General features: G+C 39.2%; 1 protein-coding gene across 1 annotated transcript; it reads left to right on the forward strand.

Annotated features, from left to right (window-relative positions):
* The first annotated feature begins 12,584 nt into the window (after positions 1–12,584).
* Positions 12,585–12,950, forward strand: LOC122739133 (40S ribosomal protein S15a-like). Its single transcript, XM_043980979.1, has one exon. It carries the CDS (start codon positions 12,597–12,599, stop codon positions 12,948–12,950), a length of 354 nt encoding a protein of 117 aa, XP_043836914.1. The 5' UTR covers positions 12,585–12,596.
* Positions 12,951–13,686: the final 736 nt, after the last annotated feature.

The raw sequence follows: 13,686 nt of genomic DNA on the forward strand, positions 1-13,686 counted from the left end.
GACTTGAAGGTGGTCTCGAGTTAATTCAAAGTCTTTAGCTTCTGAGAACAATACCTTCTAAGGGCTGGCCAGGTGTGATTACAATCTAGTAACTTGAAGTAGTCTAATCAGCAGTCAATCACTCTCACTTAATCAATCAGTTTAGATTAATCTCTGGGTGGGGCCTTTGAGTATCTGCTAAATCCCATTATTTTTATCACAGTATAATGGAAAACACACAAGATCAGAGCTGGATTCAAATCCTAGCTCTCTGAGCTTTTCTATCTGTGTGACCTTGAGTGATAAGTTCCTTCCCAATGCCGAGCCTGAGCTTCCTCATGTATCAAATGAAGAGGTTGAACTAAAATGATTGCTAAAGTCACTCTGAGCGGCCGTGATTGGTGTCGATAGTGCCATTGCCATTGAGAGCACGCTTCAGCTCTGGCCCGTTATTTCTGAGCTGAAGCTAAGTGGGGAGGGGGTGCATTTAGCAAGAGAACAACATTCTGCATCCTTTGTGCAAATTGAAAATTGCTCAAAATCTCTTTTCCTGCAGAAATTCAGGCCTCCTCCTTTTCAGCCTCTCATTGGAGAGAAGAAGGAGGAGGAGGAGGAGGGAGGAAGGGGAAAAAGGGAGAGGAGGAGATCTGAGCCCATCCAAAACCATTTAATCTTAACCCCAAAATGTTTTTTTAAAGGCCATGATTTGAAGGTGATTACCCTGTCACAGGTGTTACCTCAAGCAAGGTTACTAGCTACAGCTTCAGGGTGACCCAGATAGCCTCTCTCCTAGAAAGGCTTATCTTAGCTCTTCCCCAACACGGTGGTATAAGGTCTAAGAAAGATTAGGTACATTTAGTAAGAGTTTTCAGCAATATTTATCTTAGACACTTTTTTTCAAAAATTGAAGAATCATGTTCCCTGGGCTGTGTGTACAAGATACATAGTAGAACTTATGAGTCACAGAATTTGGAGTTGGGAGGAACCTAAGAGATTATCTGGTTCTACTGCCTGTTTCACAAAAGAGGAAAATTAAAATTCAAGGAAGGAAAATGACTTGTCCAAGATCTCACAATTAGGAGTGAAAGACCAGGACTAGAACTTTAATATCTTGACTACTTGACTACTTCTTGTAGATAGAGCACTAGGCCAGAAGAAGGAAGACCTAAGTTCAAATATGGCCTCAAATACTTATTAATTGTGTGGACCCCAGGCAAGTTATTTATCCTCTGTTTGCCTCAGTTTCCTCATTTGTAAAAAATGAGGATAATTAATAGCACCTACCTCACAAGGTTGTTATGAGGATCAAATGAGATAATAATTATAAAGCACTTAGCATTGTGCCTGGCACTTAGGAAGTGCTGTATAAACGTTAGCTAGCTAACTAGATTCTTCTCTATTATTCTAGAGATCAAGTCTTTCCTATCCACTGCTGGTAGCTAGATTGTTCTTTTTATACCAAGACTGTTCCAAGTCCCACTAGTAAGTTGCATAGTCAGATATTCCATCTCAGATCCCCCTGCCATAAAGTTCAGTATTCTTGAATTCAGTTTAATTCAACAAGCATTTTTTGGGGGGTGGGGGGGCTGGTAAGGCAATTGGGGTTAAGTGACTTGCCCAGGGTCACCACAGCTAGTAAGTGTCAAGTGTAGAGGCTGGATTTGAATCAGGTACACCTGAATCCAGGGCCGGTGCTTTATCACTGTACCACCTAGCTGCCCCTCAAAAGCATTTATAAAACATCTTATTATGTGTCAGAAATTGTGTTATCTGATGTTGGAGATACAGAGACAAAAGCCAAACAGCCCCTGCCCTCACAGAGCCTTACAGTCTACTATGAGATTATATGTACCAGAATATCCAGGGAAATAATGACAAAAAATTCACAGGAAGGTGGGTTAGCGGTACCAAACCTGGAGCTTTACTATAAAGCGGCAGTCATCAAAACTATCTGGTACTGGTTAAAAAATAGAGTGGTAGATCAATGGAATAGGCTAGGCTCAGGAAATGCAGTAGTAAAGGACACTAGTAATGTAGTGTTTGATAACCCAAAGACTCCAGCTTCTGGATAGGAACTCAGTATTTGACAAAAACTGCTGGGAAAACTGGAAGATAGTATGGCAGAAAATTAGGCATAGACCAACATCTTACACCTTATACTAAAATAAGGTCAAAATGGATACATGATTTAGACATAAGAGGTGATACCATAGGTAAATTAGGAGAGAAGGAATAGTGTACCTATCAGATCTTTGGAAAGGAGAACAGTTTTTGACCAAACAGAGATAGAGTATATTATAAATGCAAAATGATGATTTTGATTATATTAACTTAAAAAATTTTGTACAAAACAGAATCAATGCATCCAAAATTGGAAGGGAGGCAGAAACTGGGAAAAAAATTTTGAGGCCAGTGCTTCTGATAAAGGCCTCATCTCTAAAATATATAGGGAATTAAATCAAATTTATAGAATCCAAGTCACTCCCCAATGAGGAAATGGTCAAAGGATATGAACAGGCAGTTTTCTGATGAAGAAACCAAAGTTATCTATTCCCATATGAAAAAATGCTCTAACTCTCTAATGATTAGAGAGATGCAAATTAAAACAAACTCTGAGTACCACCTGACACCTATCAGATTGGCTAAAAATGACAAAAAAGGAGATCATATAATGTTGGAGAGGCTGTGGGAAAATTGGAACACTAATGCATTGTTCGGGTGGAGCTGTGAGCTGATCCAACCATTCTGGAGAGCAATTTGGAATTATGCCCAAAGGGCAATAAAGCTGTGCATACCCTTTGACCCAGCAATTCCACTTTTAGGTCTTTTGCCCAAAGAAATCATGGAAGGGGGAAAGGGACCCACATGTACAAAAATATTTATAGCTGCTCTTTACGTGGTAGCAAGGAATTGGAAGTTGGGGGGGTGCCCATCAATTGGGGAATGGCTGGACAAGTTGTGGTATATGAATACAATGGAATACTATTGTGCTGTAAGAAATGATGAGCAGGAAGAGTTCAGAGAAACCTGGAGGGTCTTACGTGAGCTGATGATGAGTGAGATGAGCAGAACCAGAAGAACATTGTACACAGTATCATCAACATTGAGTGTTGACCTACTGTGATGGACTATATTCTTCTCACCAATGCAGTGGTACAGAAGAGTTCCAGGGAACTCATGATAGAAGAGGATCTCCAAATCCAAGAAAAAAAAAAGAAAGAAAGAACTGTGGAGTATAGATGCTGATTGAACCATACTATTTCTTTTGTTTTGGGTGCTGTTGTTTTTTTTTTTTTTCTATTTTGAGGTTTTGCATCACTGCTCTGACTTTTTCTCTTGTAACAGGATTAATGCAGAAATAGGATTAATGTTATTATGTGTATATATATGTGTGTGTATATATCTATATCTATATCTATATGTATAGAGATATATAGATATAACCTATATCAGATTACCTGCTGTCTAGGGGAGGGGGGAGGGAGGGGAGGGAGGGAGAAAAATCTGAAATTGTAAAACTTGTATAAACAAAAGTTGAGAACTATCTTTACATGTAATGGAAAAAATAAAATACCTTATACATTAAAAAAAAAAGATTATATGTACCTAGAGAGAAACATGTAAGGTAATACAAAGTAATTTCAAGAGAGAGAAAATGTGAACTAGGGGGATCACCAAAGCCCTCACAGAGGAGACAGCATCCGAACTGTACTTTGAAGGAAGCCAAAAATTCTAAAAGGTAGATATGAGGAGAGAATACATTCTAGACAAGGGAGACCCCCTGTCATGGAAGCAGGAGGTAGAATGTTGTGTAACAGAGAACAGCCAGTAGAACAGTTTGACTGAATTGGAGAGTGTTTGAAGGAGAAGAATCAAAAACAAGCCTTGAAGGGAATACGGGAACCCAATTGTAGAGGCCTTTAAATGTCAGGCTGAGGAATTTGTATTTTATTTTAAAGGCAATAAAAATGTTTTTAAAGTAGATTGGAAACAGGATTACACTTACATTTTAGGAACAACACTTTGGCCACTCTATGAAGGATGGATTGGAGAGGAGAGAAGCTGGAAGCAGGTGAGTTTCTTACAAGTCCAGGTAAAAAGCCAAATTACTAGATATTGAGAAATGAGTGAGAAACTGAGACTATGGAGTCAATGAATGTTGTTGTTCAGTCATTTTCAGTTGTGTCTGACTCTTTGTGACCCTATTTCAGGTTTTCTTGACAAAGATAGTGGAGTGGTTTGCCATTTCCTTTACCAGCTCATTTTACAGATGAGGAAACTGAGGCAAACAGGGGTAAGTGACTTTCACAGGGTCACATAGCTAATAAGTGTCCAAAGCCAGATTCAAACTCAGGAAGAGAGTCTTCATGACCTCGGGCCCAGCATTCTATCCACTGTGTCACCTAGCTGTCCTTCAATGAATGTAGATGACCCTTTCTAAGTCTGGTTATAAAAAGGAGCAGAGTTATAGGGGATTGTAGGGTCAAATAAAGGTTTGGTTTTATATTCTTAAGGATATATAGGATCTGGTCTTATTTGTAGGGAGCTAGGAAGAAAACAACAGATAAGGAGAGATTGAAGATGAAAAGAAAGGAAATGATAGAAGGGACAAGCTCCCAGAGAAAGTGGGAAGGGATGGAATCAAGAACATAAGTGGAGGAGTTGATCTTGGCCAGGAGAAGGTCCACTTCTTCATTAGAAGCTAGAGTGAAAGAAGAGAAAATGAGGGCTAATGAGGAGGGACGTTTTTTTTTTTTTTTGTGGGGCAATGAGGGTTAAGTGACTTGCCCAGGGTCACACAGCTAGTAAGTGCCAAGTATCTGAGGCTGGATTTGAACTCAGGTCCTCCTGAATCCAGGGCTGGTGCTTTATCCACTGTGCCACCTAGCTTCCCCCTGAGGAGGGACTTTTGAAGTGTATAGTAACATAGAAGAAGGGCAGCTAGGTGGCACAGGGGATAGAGCACTGGCCTTGAAGTTGGAAGGCAAGTCACTTAACTCCAAATTACCTTAAACATCCGGCACTATCTCTAATTGTCCTGATATATATCTCTTCGCTGGACCCAGATGCCTCTGGAGGAGAGGTGTATGATGATTTTAATTAACCCAAACTTTTGATTTTTTTAAAAATACAAACAAACTGTGGTATATGATGGTGATGGAATATTATTGTGCTATATGAAGGGACGAGCAGGATGACTTCAGAAAGGCCTGGAAAGACATGTATGAACTGATGTATAGTGAAGTGAGCAGAACCAAGAGAACATTGTGCATAGACAGCAATATTGTTTGATGAAGAACTATGAATCACTTGACTTTTCAACAATACAATGATCCAACACAATCCCAAAGGAATATTGATGAAATATACTAGCCACCTCCAAAGAAAGAACTGATACTGATGGAACAGACTGAAGCATGATATTTTTCACTTTCATTTTTTTCTTTTAATCAAGTTTTCTTGTACAAAATGACAAATATGGTAATGTTTTACATAATCATACATGTATAACCCATATCTGATTGCTTGCCACCTCAGGGAGGGGAGAGAAGAGGAAGGGAAGGAGGAATAAAAATTGGAACCCAAAACTATAAATAAAAATATTTATTACCATTTTAAAAATAAATAAATCCTTTAAAAATATTGCTATCATTCCCAAATGTTTGTGCTCCCCATACTACTTCACATCCCAAACACTGATAGAATCCTCCTTGTCACAAAATTTTGTTAGCAAACAAACAACAACATATTGCACAAGTGATCCACCGTGTCCTCTGCCAGAGGAGGAAGGTATTCTGTCTATTCAGTCTATCAGAATCAAGGCAGGCCAGTAGAATTTCTGACATCTTTCTGTTTTTCTTCCCTTAACCTCACTGTGGCTATAGAATAGATGAATAAGTATTCTTCTAGTGATACAATATAGCACGAATCCAGGAAACACCAGAAGCACTTAACAGTAGAAGCAATGGAGAGCCCTATGATGATCATAATGATGCTGCAGCTTGTGGGCAACAAGGACTTATATGCCAAGAGTAAGTAAAGACATCACCCAGCCCATATACAAGACAATATTTAACAGTAGTACTATTTTGTAGTGGCAATGAGCTAGAACAACGTGAGGGCCCTTTCTATTGGTAAATGGCTGAAGAAACCTGAGGCACATGAATATAATGAATATTATTGTGCTGTAAAAACCCAATGAAAACAAACGAATTCAGAGAAACATGGGCAGACTTGTATGAATTGGTATAAAGTAAATAGAACCAGAAAAACAATATACACAATGACTACAACAATCTAAACAAAAATACCAATAGAATGAAGTTGAATGCTGTTTAATTGTTAGAAAGGTGGGAGACTATGGGTATGGAATAATGCAAGCATTGTTGGATGTAGTCAAGTGTATGTTGGTTTTACATAACTAGAATTGGGGGGTACATTCAAAGGTACTAACCAGCCACAGTGAATCTCTTGGTCTTCATTTTCTACCAACTGCTATTCAGTGAGAGACATGCCATAAGCCCTCAATGAGAAAGAAAACTTAGACCCTTATCTCCCACCAGACCCTGCTGTTATTATCACTGTCATGTCTGGTATTTCCTGTTTTACATGAAGAAATACTGGAAATTATGACCGCCTTATGAACTTTGAAAGGTCAGAAGAGGGAGCCACAGTAGCAAAGAAGCTGGAGTTCATGCCAGGATTGGCCGGAAGCCAGTGGTGAGCAGCAAAGCTCAAAACAACCAGTTCCGCCCCAACATAAGATTGAAACAGGCCAAAGGGAAGTGCTACTGCTGTTCATCCATCCACTAACTATGGTAAAATTGTTCATGAATTTGGAGGTGTAAATCCTGGGTAAGAAGCTGCATTAAGTTTTAGGTGATTCACCCCAGGGACCCAAGGTGGTATAAGGAAGTGTGCCCCCATATGTTAGAGAGAAATACTTAGAAATTTCTATTCTGGTTATATCTTCAATCAATCAACAACATTTATTAAGTGCCTACTGCTTGCCTGGCTGGTAAGCAGCTCTCAATAAAAGTTAATTATATTAATTGGTTAAATGAGACTAGGGTGTGTATAAGGGCTAAAATTCTAAACTGTCTAAAATTCTAATGAGTGGTCACCAATAAATTACAAGCTTTAGCAAGAGTTAGGCTTTTAAGCATTTATTAAGGAGAATAAGAATTTTGGTAAAGAGAAAAGAAAAGCCTAGATTCCTATCTATTAAAGGAGAGGGCATTTCTAGCTCCCTTCTCCACCAGCATCCTCAGGAAAAGAGAGCGAGACAGAGCACCTGGCTCCCCCTTCCTCCTCCCACCAGCAAACATCACTTCCTGACGCCAAAGAAAAGCCAAATGGCCTTGCCTCAAAGACCTTCCTTTCATGGCAGAGCTTTTCTACAGTAAGTCTCCAGCAGGTGGCGTCATTCCAATCATTACAGGTGCTAATCACTGGTGGTCAACTTTGATAAGAACACAATAGAATGTGGCCTAGAAAGGATAGCTTTGGAGATGGCATTGGAATCACCCCAATCCCTAAGAACCCTGAGGGGGAAGTTCAGCCAGCCTCTCTCTGAAAAGTGAGTTCAAGAATTAACAATGTTTGTTTTTTAAACGAGTTTTTTTTTTTTAATTTTTTATTAATGTCTTCTGTTTCTTACATCATCTTCATTATCTCCTGTATCTTTCCCCTATGCCCTCCAGAGAGGCATCCCACATAACAATAATCTTTTTTAAAGAGGAAGAAAAGTCAGCATTACTGGTTGATACATTAAGACTTCTGAAAACATATATAATATGTCACAAGCTTCTTAAACTGTGGGTTCATGACCCCATATGGGGTCACATAAGTGAATGTGGGCATCACAAAAATTTGGCAGCAGTAAAAGTTATGTATACCCTATCTTATACACCTTTATACCAGGGAACACATAGAAAATTCTCAGCAAAAAGGGGGGTCACAAGTGGAAAAATTTAAGTATCCCTGCAATATGTAACATCTTGGATTTCCCACCTCAACAAAGTGGTTGGGGTTGTCTTCTCTATATCTCTTCAGTTCAAGTCTATAATGAATCTCTAATTGAGTTATAATTTTGTTAAATGATTTGTGATTCTGACTATAATTATAATGGTTATTAATTATAATGATATGTTATCATTTTATTTCTAATTATAATTTAGAATTTGATCTATAATTTTGTCAGATTACTTTTTATTTTTTTTGGTGTGTCATTGTTCTTTCCATTCCCATTATTGTAGTTACTTACTGCTTATTTTGTTTTTCTTGGCTTTACTTAACTTTACTCTGCATGAGTTCATTTAAGTCTTATCCATGCTTCTCTGTATTTAGCACACTCATCATTTCTTATACCACAATAGGGACAGCTAGTTGATCGGTGTATAGAACACTGGCCTCAAATCAAGAGGACCTGAGTTCAATCTCCCCTCAGACACTAATTAGCTGTGTGACCCTGGGGGGAAGGTCACTTAACCTAATTGCATTAAACACCTGGGCCCATCTCCACTCTTCTGATACCACATCTTGCCACTGGACCCAGATGGCTCTGGAGGAGAAATCAAGGTTGGTGACCTTACACAGACCTTCCTCACTTAAATCCAATTCAATGCAAATCATGGCATCACCCTGATGTCATGGTTCTCTTTAATATTCTCTTACTTTCATATATCAAAATTCCTTTGTTTAAGCCATTTCCCAATTTATGGGCATCTATTTGGTTTACAATTCTTTGCCATCACAAAAAGTGCTGCCATAAATATTTTGGTGGATATGGGACTATCTTATTATCAATGGCTTCCTTTTTCTGTGTTTGTTACAAGATAGCCTCACTTCAGGGGAAAGTGAATGGAGGAAGGAATGTATACAGAAATGACTGTGATGTAAAAACAAAGACCACCCAGAAGACATGTGACCAGAAAGAACATGGAAAGGCACACTGAGCAGATGAGTGATTAAATGGTGGTCTTAGAACAGGAAATGCTCACAACAAACTTCCTGAGTCTGTTACTAAAATTTAAGACCCTTAACGTATTGTTCCAAATAATCTTTAAGATGTGTTTACCACTAATGGCACTAGAGAGTGCCTGTGGGCCTTACAAAACCGTGTCATGAGAAAGTGAGAATATTTTCCCACAATGTGAAGCCAAAAAAGGGGGAAAAAAGAAAGAAAAAGAAATATCTGGACTTGTTTTGTGGGAACTGGAAAAGAATGAAACTAGGAAAGGAGGTATCGATAAAATAAAGAAAAATTCCAAAGAAGGCTTTTTTTTTTTTAAAATTGTTGTTCAGTCCTTTCAGTCATGTTTAAGTTGGGGTTTTCTTAGCAAAGATACTGGAGTGGTTTGTCATTTCCTTCTTCAGCTCATTTTACAGATGAGGAAACTGAGGCAAATAGGGTTAAGTAACTTACCCAGGGTCACACAGCTAGAACATGTCTGAGGCCAGATTTAAATTCAGGTCCTCCTGACTCCAGGCTCATCATTCTATCTGCTGCACCCCGCCCCCCCTCCCCAAGAAGGCTAAAAATTTCATATTTTCAGATTTCATAAACCATGACCTTTTTGATTTATAGAAGCGACGGATGCTCTTTCTCCACCCTTTCACAAGCAGAAGTTACTCCCAGAGTCAGAAGGACTTAGGTTCAAATCTCGATTATGTTACTTGTTACCTATATGACCCTAGACAAGTTATGTCTCTCTGGGCATCTGTACATTAGAAATAATAATATTTATAGTGCCTACTTCATGAAATTGTTGTGAGTGAAGTACTTCGTAAATCTTAAAGTGCTATAAAAATGGAAGTTACTAATCACCTTGACAAGAACAATAGAGAAAAACTTACCACCCTCTTTCTTTACCTCAACCAGGCTAGCCTTTTGTGAATTCTCCCTTCTTCATCTTGCTTGATCTCTTTGTAGCATGAGAGAAAGAGATATAGAGAGAGCAGAGATAGAAACAAAGAGAATCAAAGAGATGAGAGAGAGAATTTATTAAGTGCTTACTATGTGCCAGGTCCTAAGCTAAATGCAGGAGATATAAATACAAGGAAGAAAGAGAGTACCTGCCCTCAAGAACCTTACCTCCTAATGATGGAAGACAACAAATGAGAAGAGATGGAAAGCCATATGAGCACATGGAAAGAAGGTTGTGATGAGACCAATACCATTAATATCCTCTTCTGGATGCTCTCTTCCCTTGTGACTTCAGAAACATATCTTCCTCTCTCTCTCTCTCTCTCTCTCTCTCTCTCTTTCTGTCTCTCTCATTCTGTCTCCAAGTACAATTCAATCCCTTGGCCCTGCCTCCATCTGGTGTCACCCTACCTAACAGTTTAATTCCATATTATTCTTTTCTACATACTATATTCCAGCCAAGAACTGCTCTCAATTTCTAAGCATGTCCCCCAAAACTTGGCTGTAGCAAATGTCTACAATCTTCTTCGACTGTTGAATTTCTTCCTATTCCATTATTCTCCAACGTAACTCAAATGTCACATGCTCCAGGAAGGTCAATAATGACCTTTTGTTTTTTCAATTGGCATAACTATTTTATTCAATTCCTAGTAAATTACTGTTTTTGAAAAATATTGTTATCAATATCTTTTGTTTTTACATCACTTGGACATCTCCCTTTATTCTTTTTCTTCTTCCCTTTCAGAGAGCTGTCTTGTATAACAAAGAACTGTTTTTTAAAAAAAAAAAAGGAAGAGGAAAAAATCAGCAAAAATCATTTCTATTTTTCCAAAATACATATACATATATGCATATATTATATACAGTGCTCTACCCCCATGACTTCTGCAAAGGAGTGGGAGGGAAGAATCTTCTTATATCTCTCCTTAGGGGCAAACTTATCCATTGTCATTTTGCAACATTCTTCTTTTTATTATTATTTTCAGTGTGTTGATCTTGGAGTCATATGGTTTTCTAGGCTCTGTTTACTTAGCATCAGCTTATAAAAGAATGACCTTATTTCTGCTTCAACTTCACTTAGCATCTTATTTGCGCCTCCCACCTACCATGCAATATTTCATCTTATATTTATGGATGTTGGTGTCTCATCCCCCTACTGGACCTCATGAGGGTAGGAACTGGGTCTTATCTAAATTTTGTATCTCTCTCCTAGTGAGACAGCACATAGTACATAGCACAGTGCTCTGCACATAGTAGGAACAGAGGAAACAATGCTGTTTTTGATCCCATCTCATTCAACTCACCATGCAAAAAGTCACTGGGGATTTTGTGCCCTTGTAAAGTGATGGGGCTGAAATAGATAGATGGTCTATGAGAGCCGTCCAGCTCCAGTTCTATGATCTAATAATAAATAATTGAGCATGGCAAGGCAAAATAAATAAATAAATAACAGATAGATGATGGATGGATGGATCAATGGATGAATGGGTGAATGGATGTATGGGTGATAGATTAATTGATAAGTAAATAAATATTATTGAGTTGAGGGCAGGATGTACTCTATTTTCTCCAAGTATATTAGGTTACCCTGAAAGATCACAATATTCTTATCAGTGTAGCCATTATCTTGCTGGATGCAAATCCATATTTCATGCATTGCCCACTGACTCAAAAAAAGTGGCCAGTTTCTAGTAATGAACCTTTATGCATCTGGCTAATCTGGTCCTTGACTGGTTCCATATATAAGTCCTTTCCATACTGATTAGATCTCCAAGAGCTTGCCTTCTCCTTTTGGAAATGAAAATGGACTCTTCCCCCACCCCAAACACACACACACACACACACACACACACACACACACACACACATTTAGGAGAAAGGTTTTAGCGAGGATTTTATATCAGAAGTGGTGAGAAATGTTAGTACCAAGATGGTGAGAGGTCTGGGAACCATTTGTTAAAGAAAATGGTGGGTACATGGTGCAATGAAGAAAGCACTGTGGAGTCAGGAAGAGCTGAGTCTGAATCCTCCCTCAGACACTTAATAGATCGATGACCCTGGGCAATTCACTTAATTTTTGTCTACCTCAATTTCATCTATAAAATAATAGCACCCACACAAGGATCAAATGAGATAATGTGTGAGATGCTTTGCAAACCGTAAAGGGCTATGTGAATACTAGTTGTTATTATTATTACCTATAAAGTTTGCCTTAGAGAAGGTTCTTCACTGCTTTTAAAGATCTGAAGCCCTACAGTGTAGGAGAGGGATTAAGTTTATTCTGTGTGGCTCTCAAGGACAGAACCAGGACGAAAGTATGAAGTTTAGGGGATGATGGGTTAGGGAGAGATTTCAGTTCAATACAAGTACAGGGGGTTGGTCAGAGGAAGGTGCCCCTCTGGAATTTTGATTCTGTGGAGGGTATGTACAGAGCATTAGAAAACATCTCCTGGGGCATGCCCACAACATCTCATAGAAGAAGAGGCAATGTCTTTAATTCTCAAGAATTTCAGAAAAATTGAAAGGCTCACACTTTTGTGAGTTAGAACCACTCCTTTGTGCTGGGCCTATAAAAAAGGGGATGGGATGGGAAATGCAGAGTTGGCTTTTTTGCACAGATCCTGAGAGAGCCGGGCATAGATCAGAAAGCAGCAGAGAACTCTTTCCGCCATCTTGCAGTGCCGCCACCATGGTGCGCATGAATGTCCTGGCAGTTGCTCTCAAAAGCATCAACAATGCAGAAAAACGAGGAAAACGCCAGGTTCTCATTAGGCCGTGCTCTAAAGTAATTGTCAGGTTCTTAACTGTGATGATGAAGCACGGTTACATTGGTGAATTTGAGATCATCGATGATCACAGAGCAGGAAAAATTGTTGTGAACCTCACAGGCAGATTAAACAAGTGTGGTGTTATCAGCCCCAGATTTGATGTTCAATTGAAAGATCTGGAAAAGTGGCAGAATAATCTGCTACCATCCCATCAGTTTGGGTTCATTGTGATTACAACCTCAGCTGGCATCATGGACCATGAGGAAGCAAGATGAAAACACACAAGAGGAAAAATCCTGGGATTCTTTTTCTAAGGGTGCAAAACATACATACAAATAAAATGCTCCAATGGAAAAAAAAAAGCAGTAGAGAGAAGAGAGGACCTGGGTCATATAGGCAAGGGAAGGAGAGTCTGTTTATGCATATAACTGTTAGTGGCTGCCTTGGGGCAGAGGAACATCAAAGTCGCATGTGCTCTCACCTGTGTGTCAGGAGAGGATGGCGTATGGTCCCAGATGTAGAGAGGTAGTAGTGTAACCTCCCAGGCTCAGAAATACATAAAGAGGAAAACCATATAGCTAATGGTGGAATTTTGTGTGACTCAGCCTCCTGAATAGAAAAAAAGAGAATTTCCTGGAGAGCTTGGAGTCCCAGATTTCTAGGGAGAGAAGAGGAAATTCCTGGGCTGCATCAGCCTTGTGAAGTTTGAGAGTTCCAAGACCCAGCCTTCTAGAGAGAGAAGGAGGAGCATCCAGCCCATGCTGAACTCTTGGAGAGAAGCAGATGCCAGAATCAAGCTTTTTAGCAAAAGAAGACATTTTTGGGTAGTGGCAGTCTTAGGGGGAGGGCTTTCATGGATGTAGCCTCTTGCAATTGGAGAACCTGAAATATTGCTAAGCTATGACATGGGGGAGCAAAAGACCCACACTTTGACCATCCCATTACACTGAGTTATTTGGATAATGCAGGTATGATGGGAAAGGTGGGTTACTGAATATGGCGGTTATATGT

Source organism: Dromiciops gliroides, chromosome 2 (genome assembly GCF_019393635.1).
Source record: "Dromiciops gliroides isolate mDroGli1 chromosome 2, mDroGli1.pri, whole genome shotgun sequence".
In the NCBI taxonomy this organism is placed as follows: Eukaryota; Metazoa; Chordata; class Mammalia; order Microbiotheria; family Microbiotheriidae; genus Dromiciops; species Dromiciops gliroides.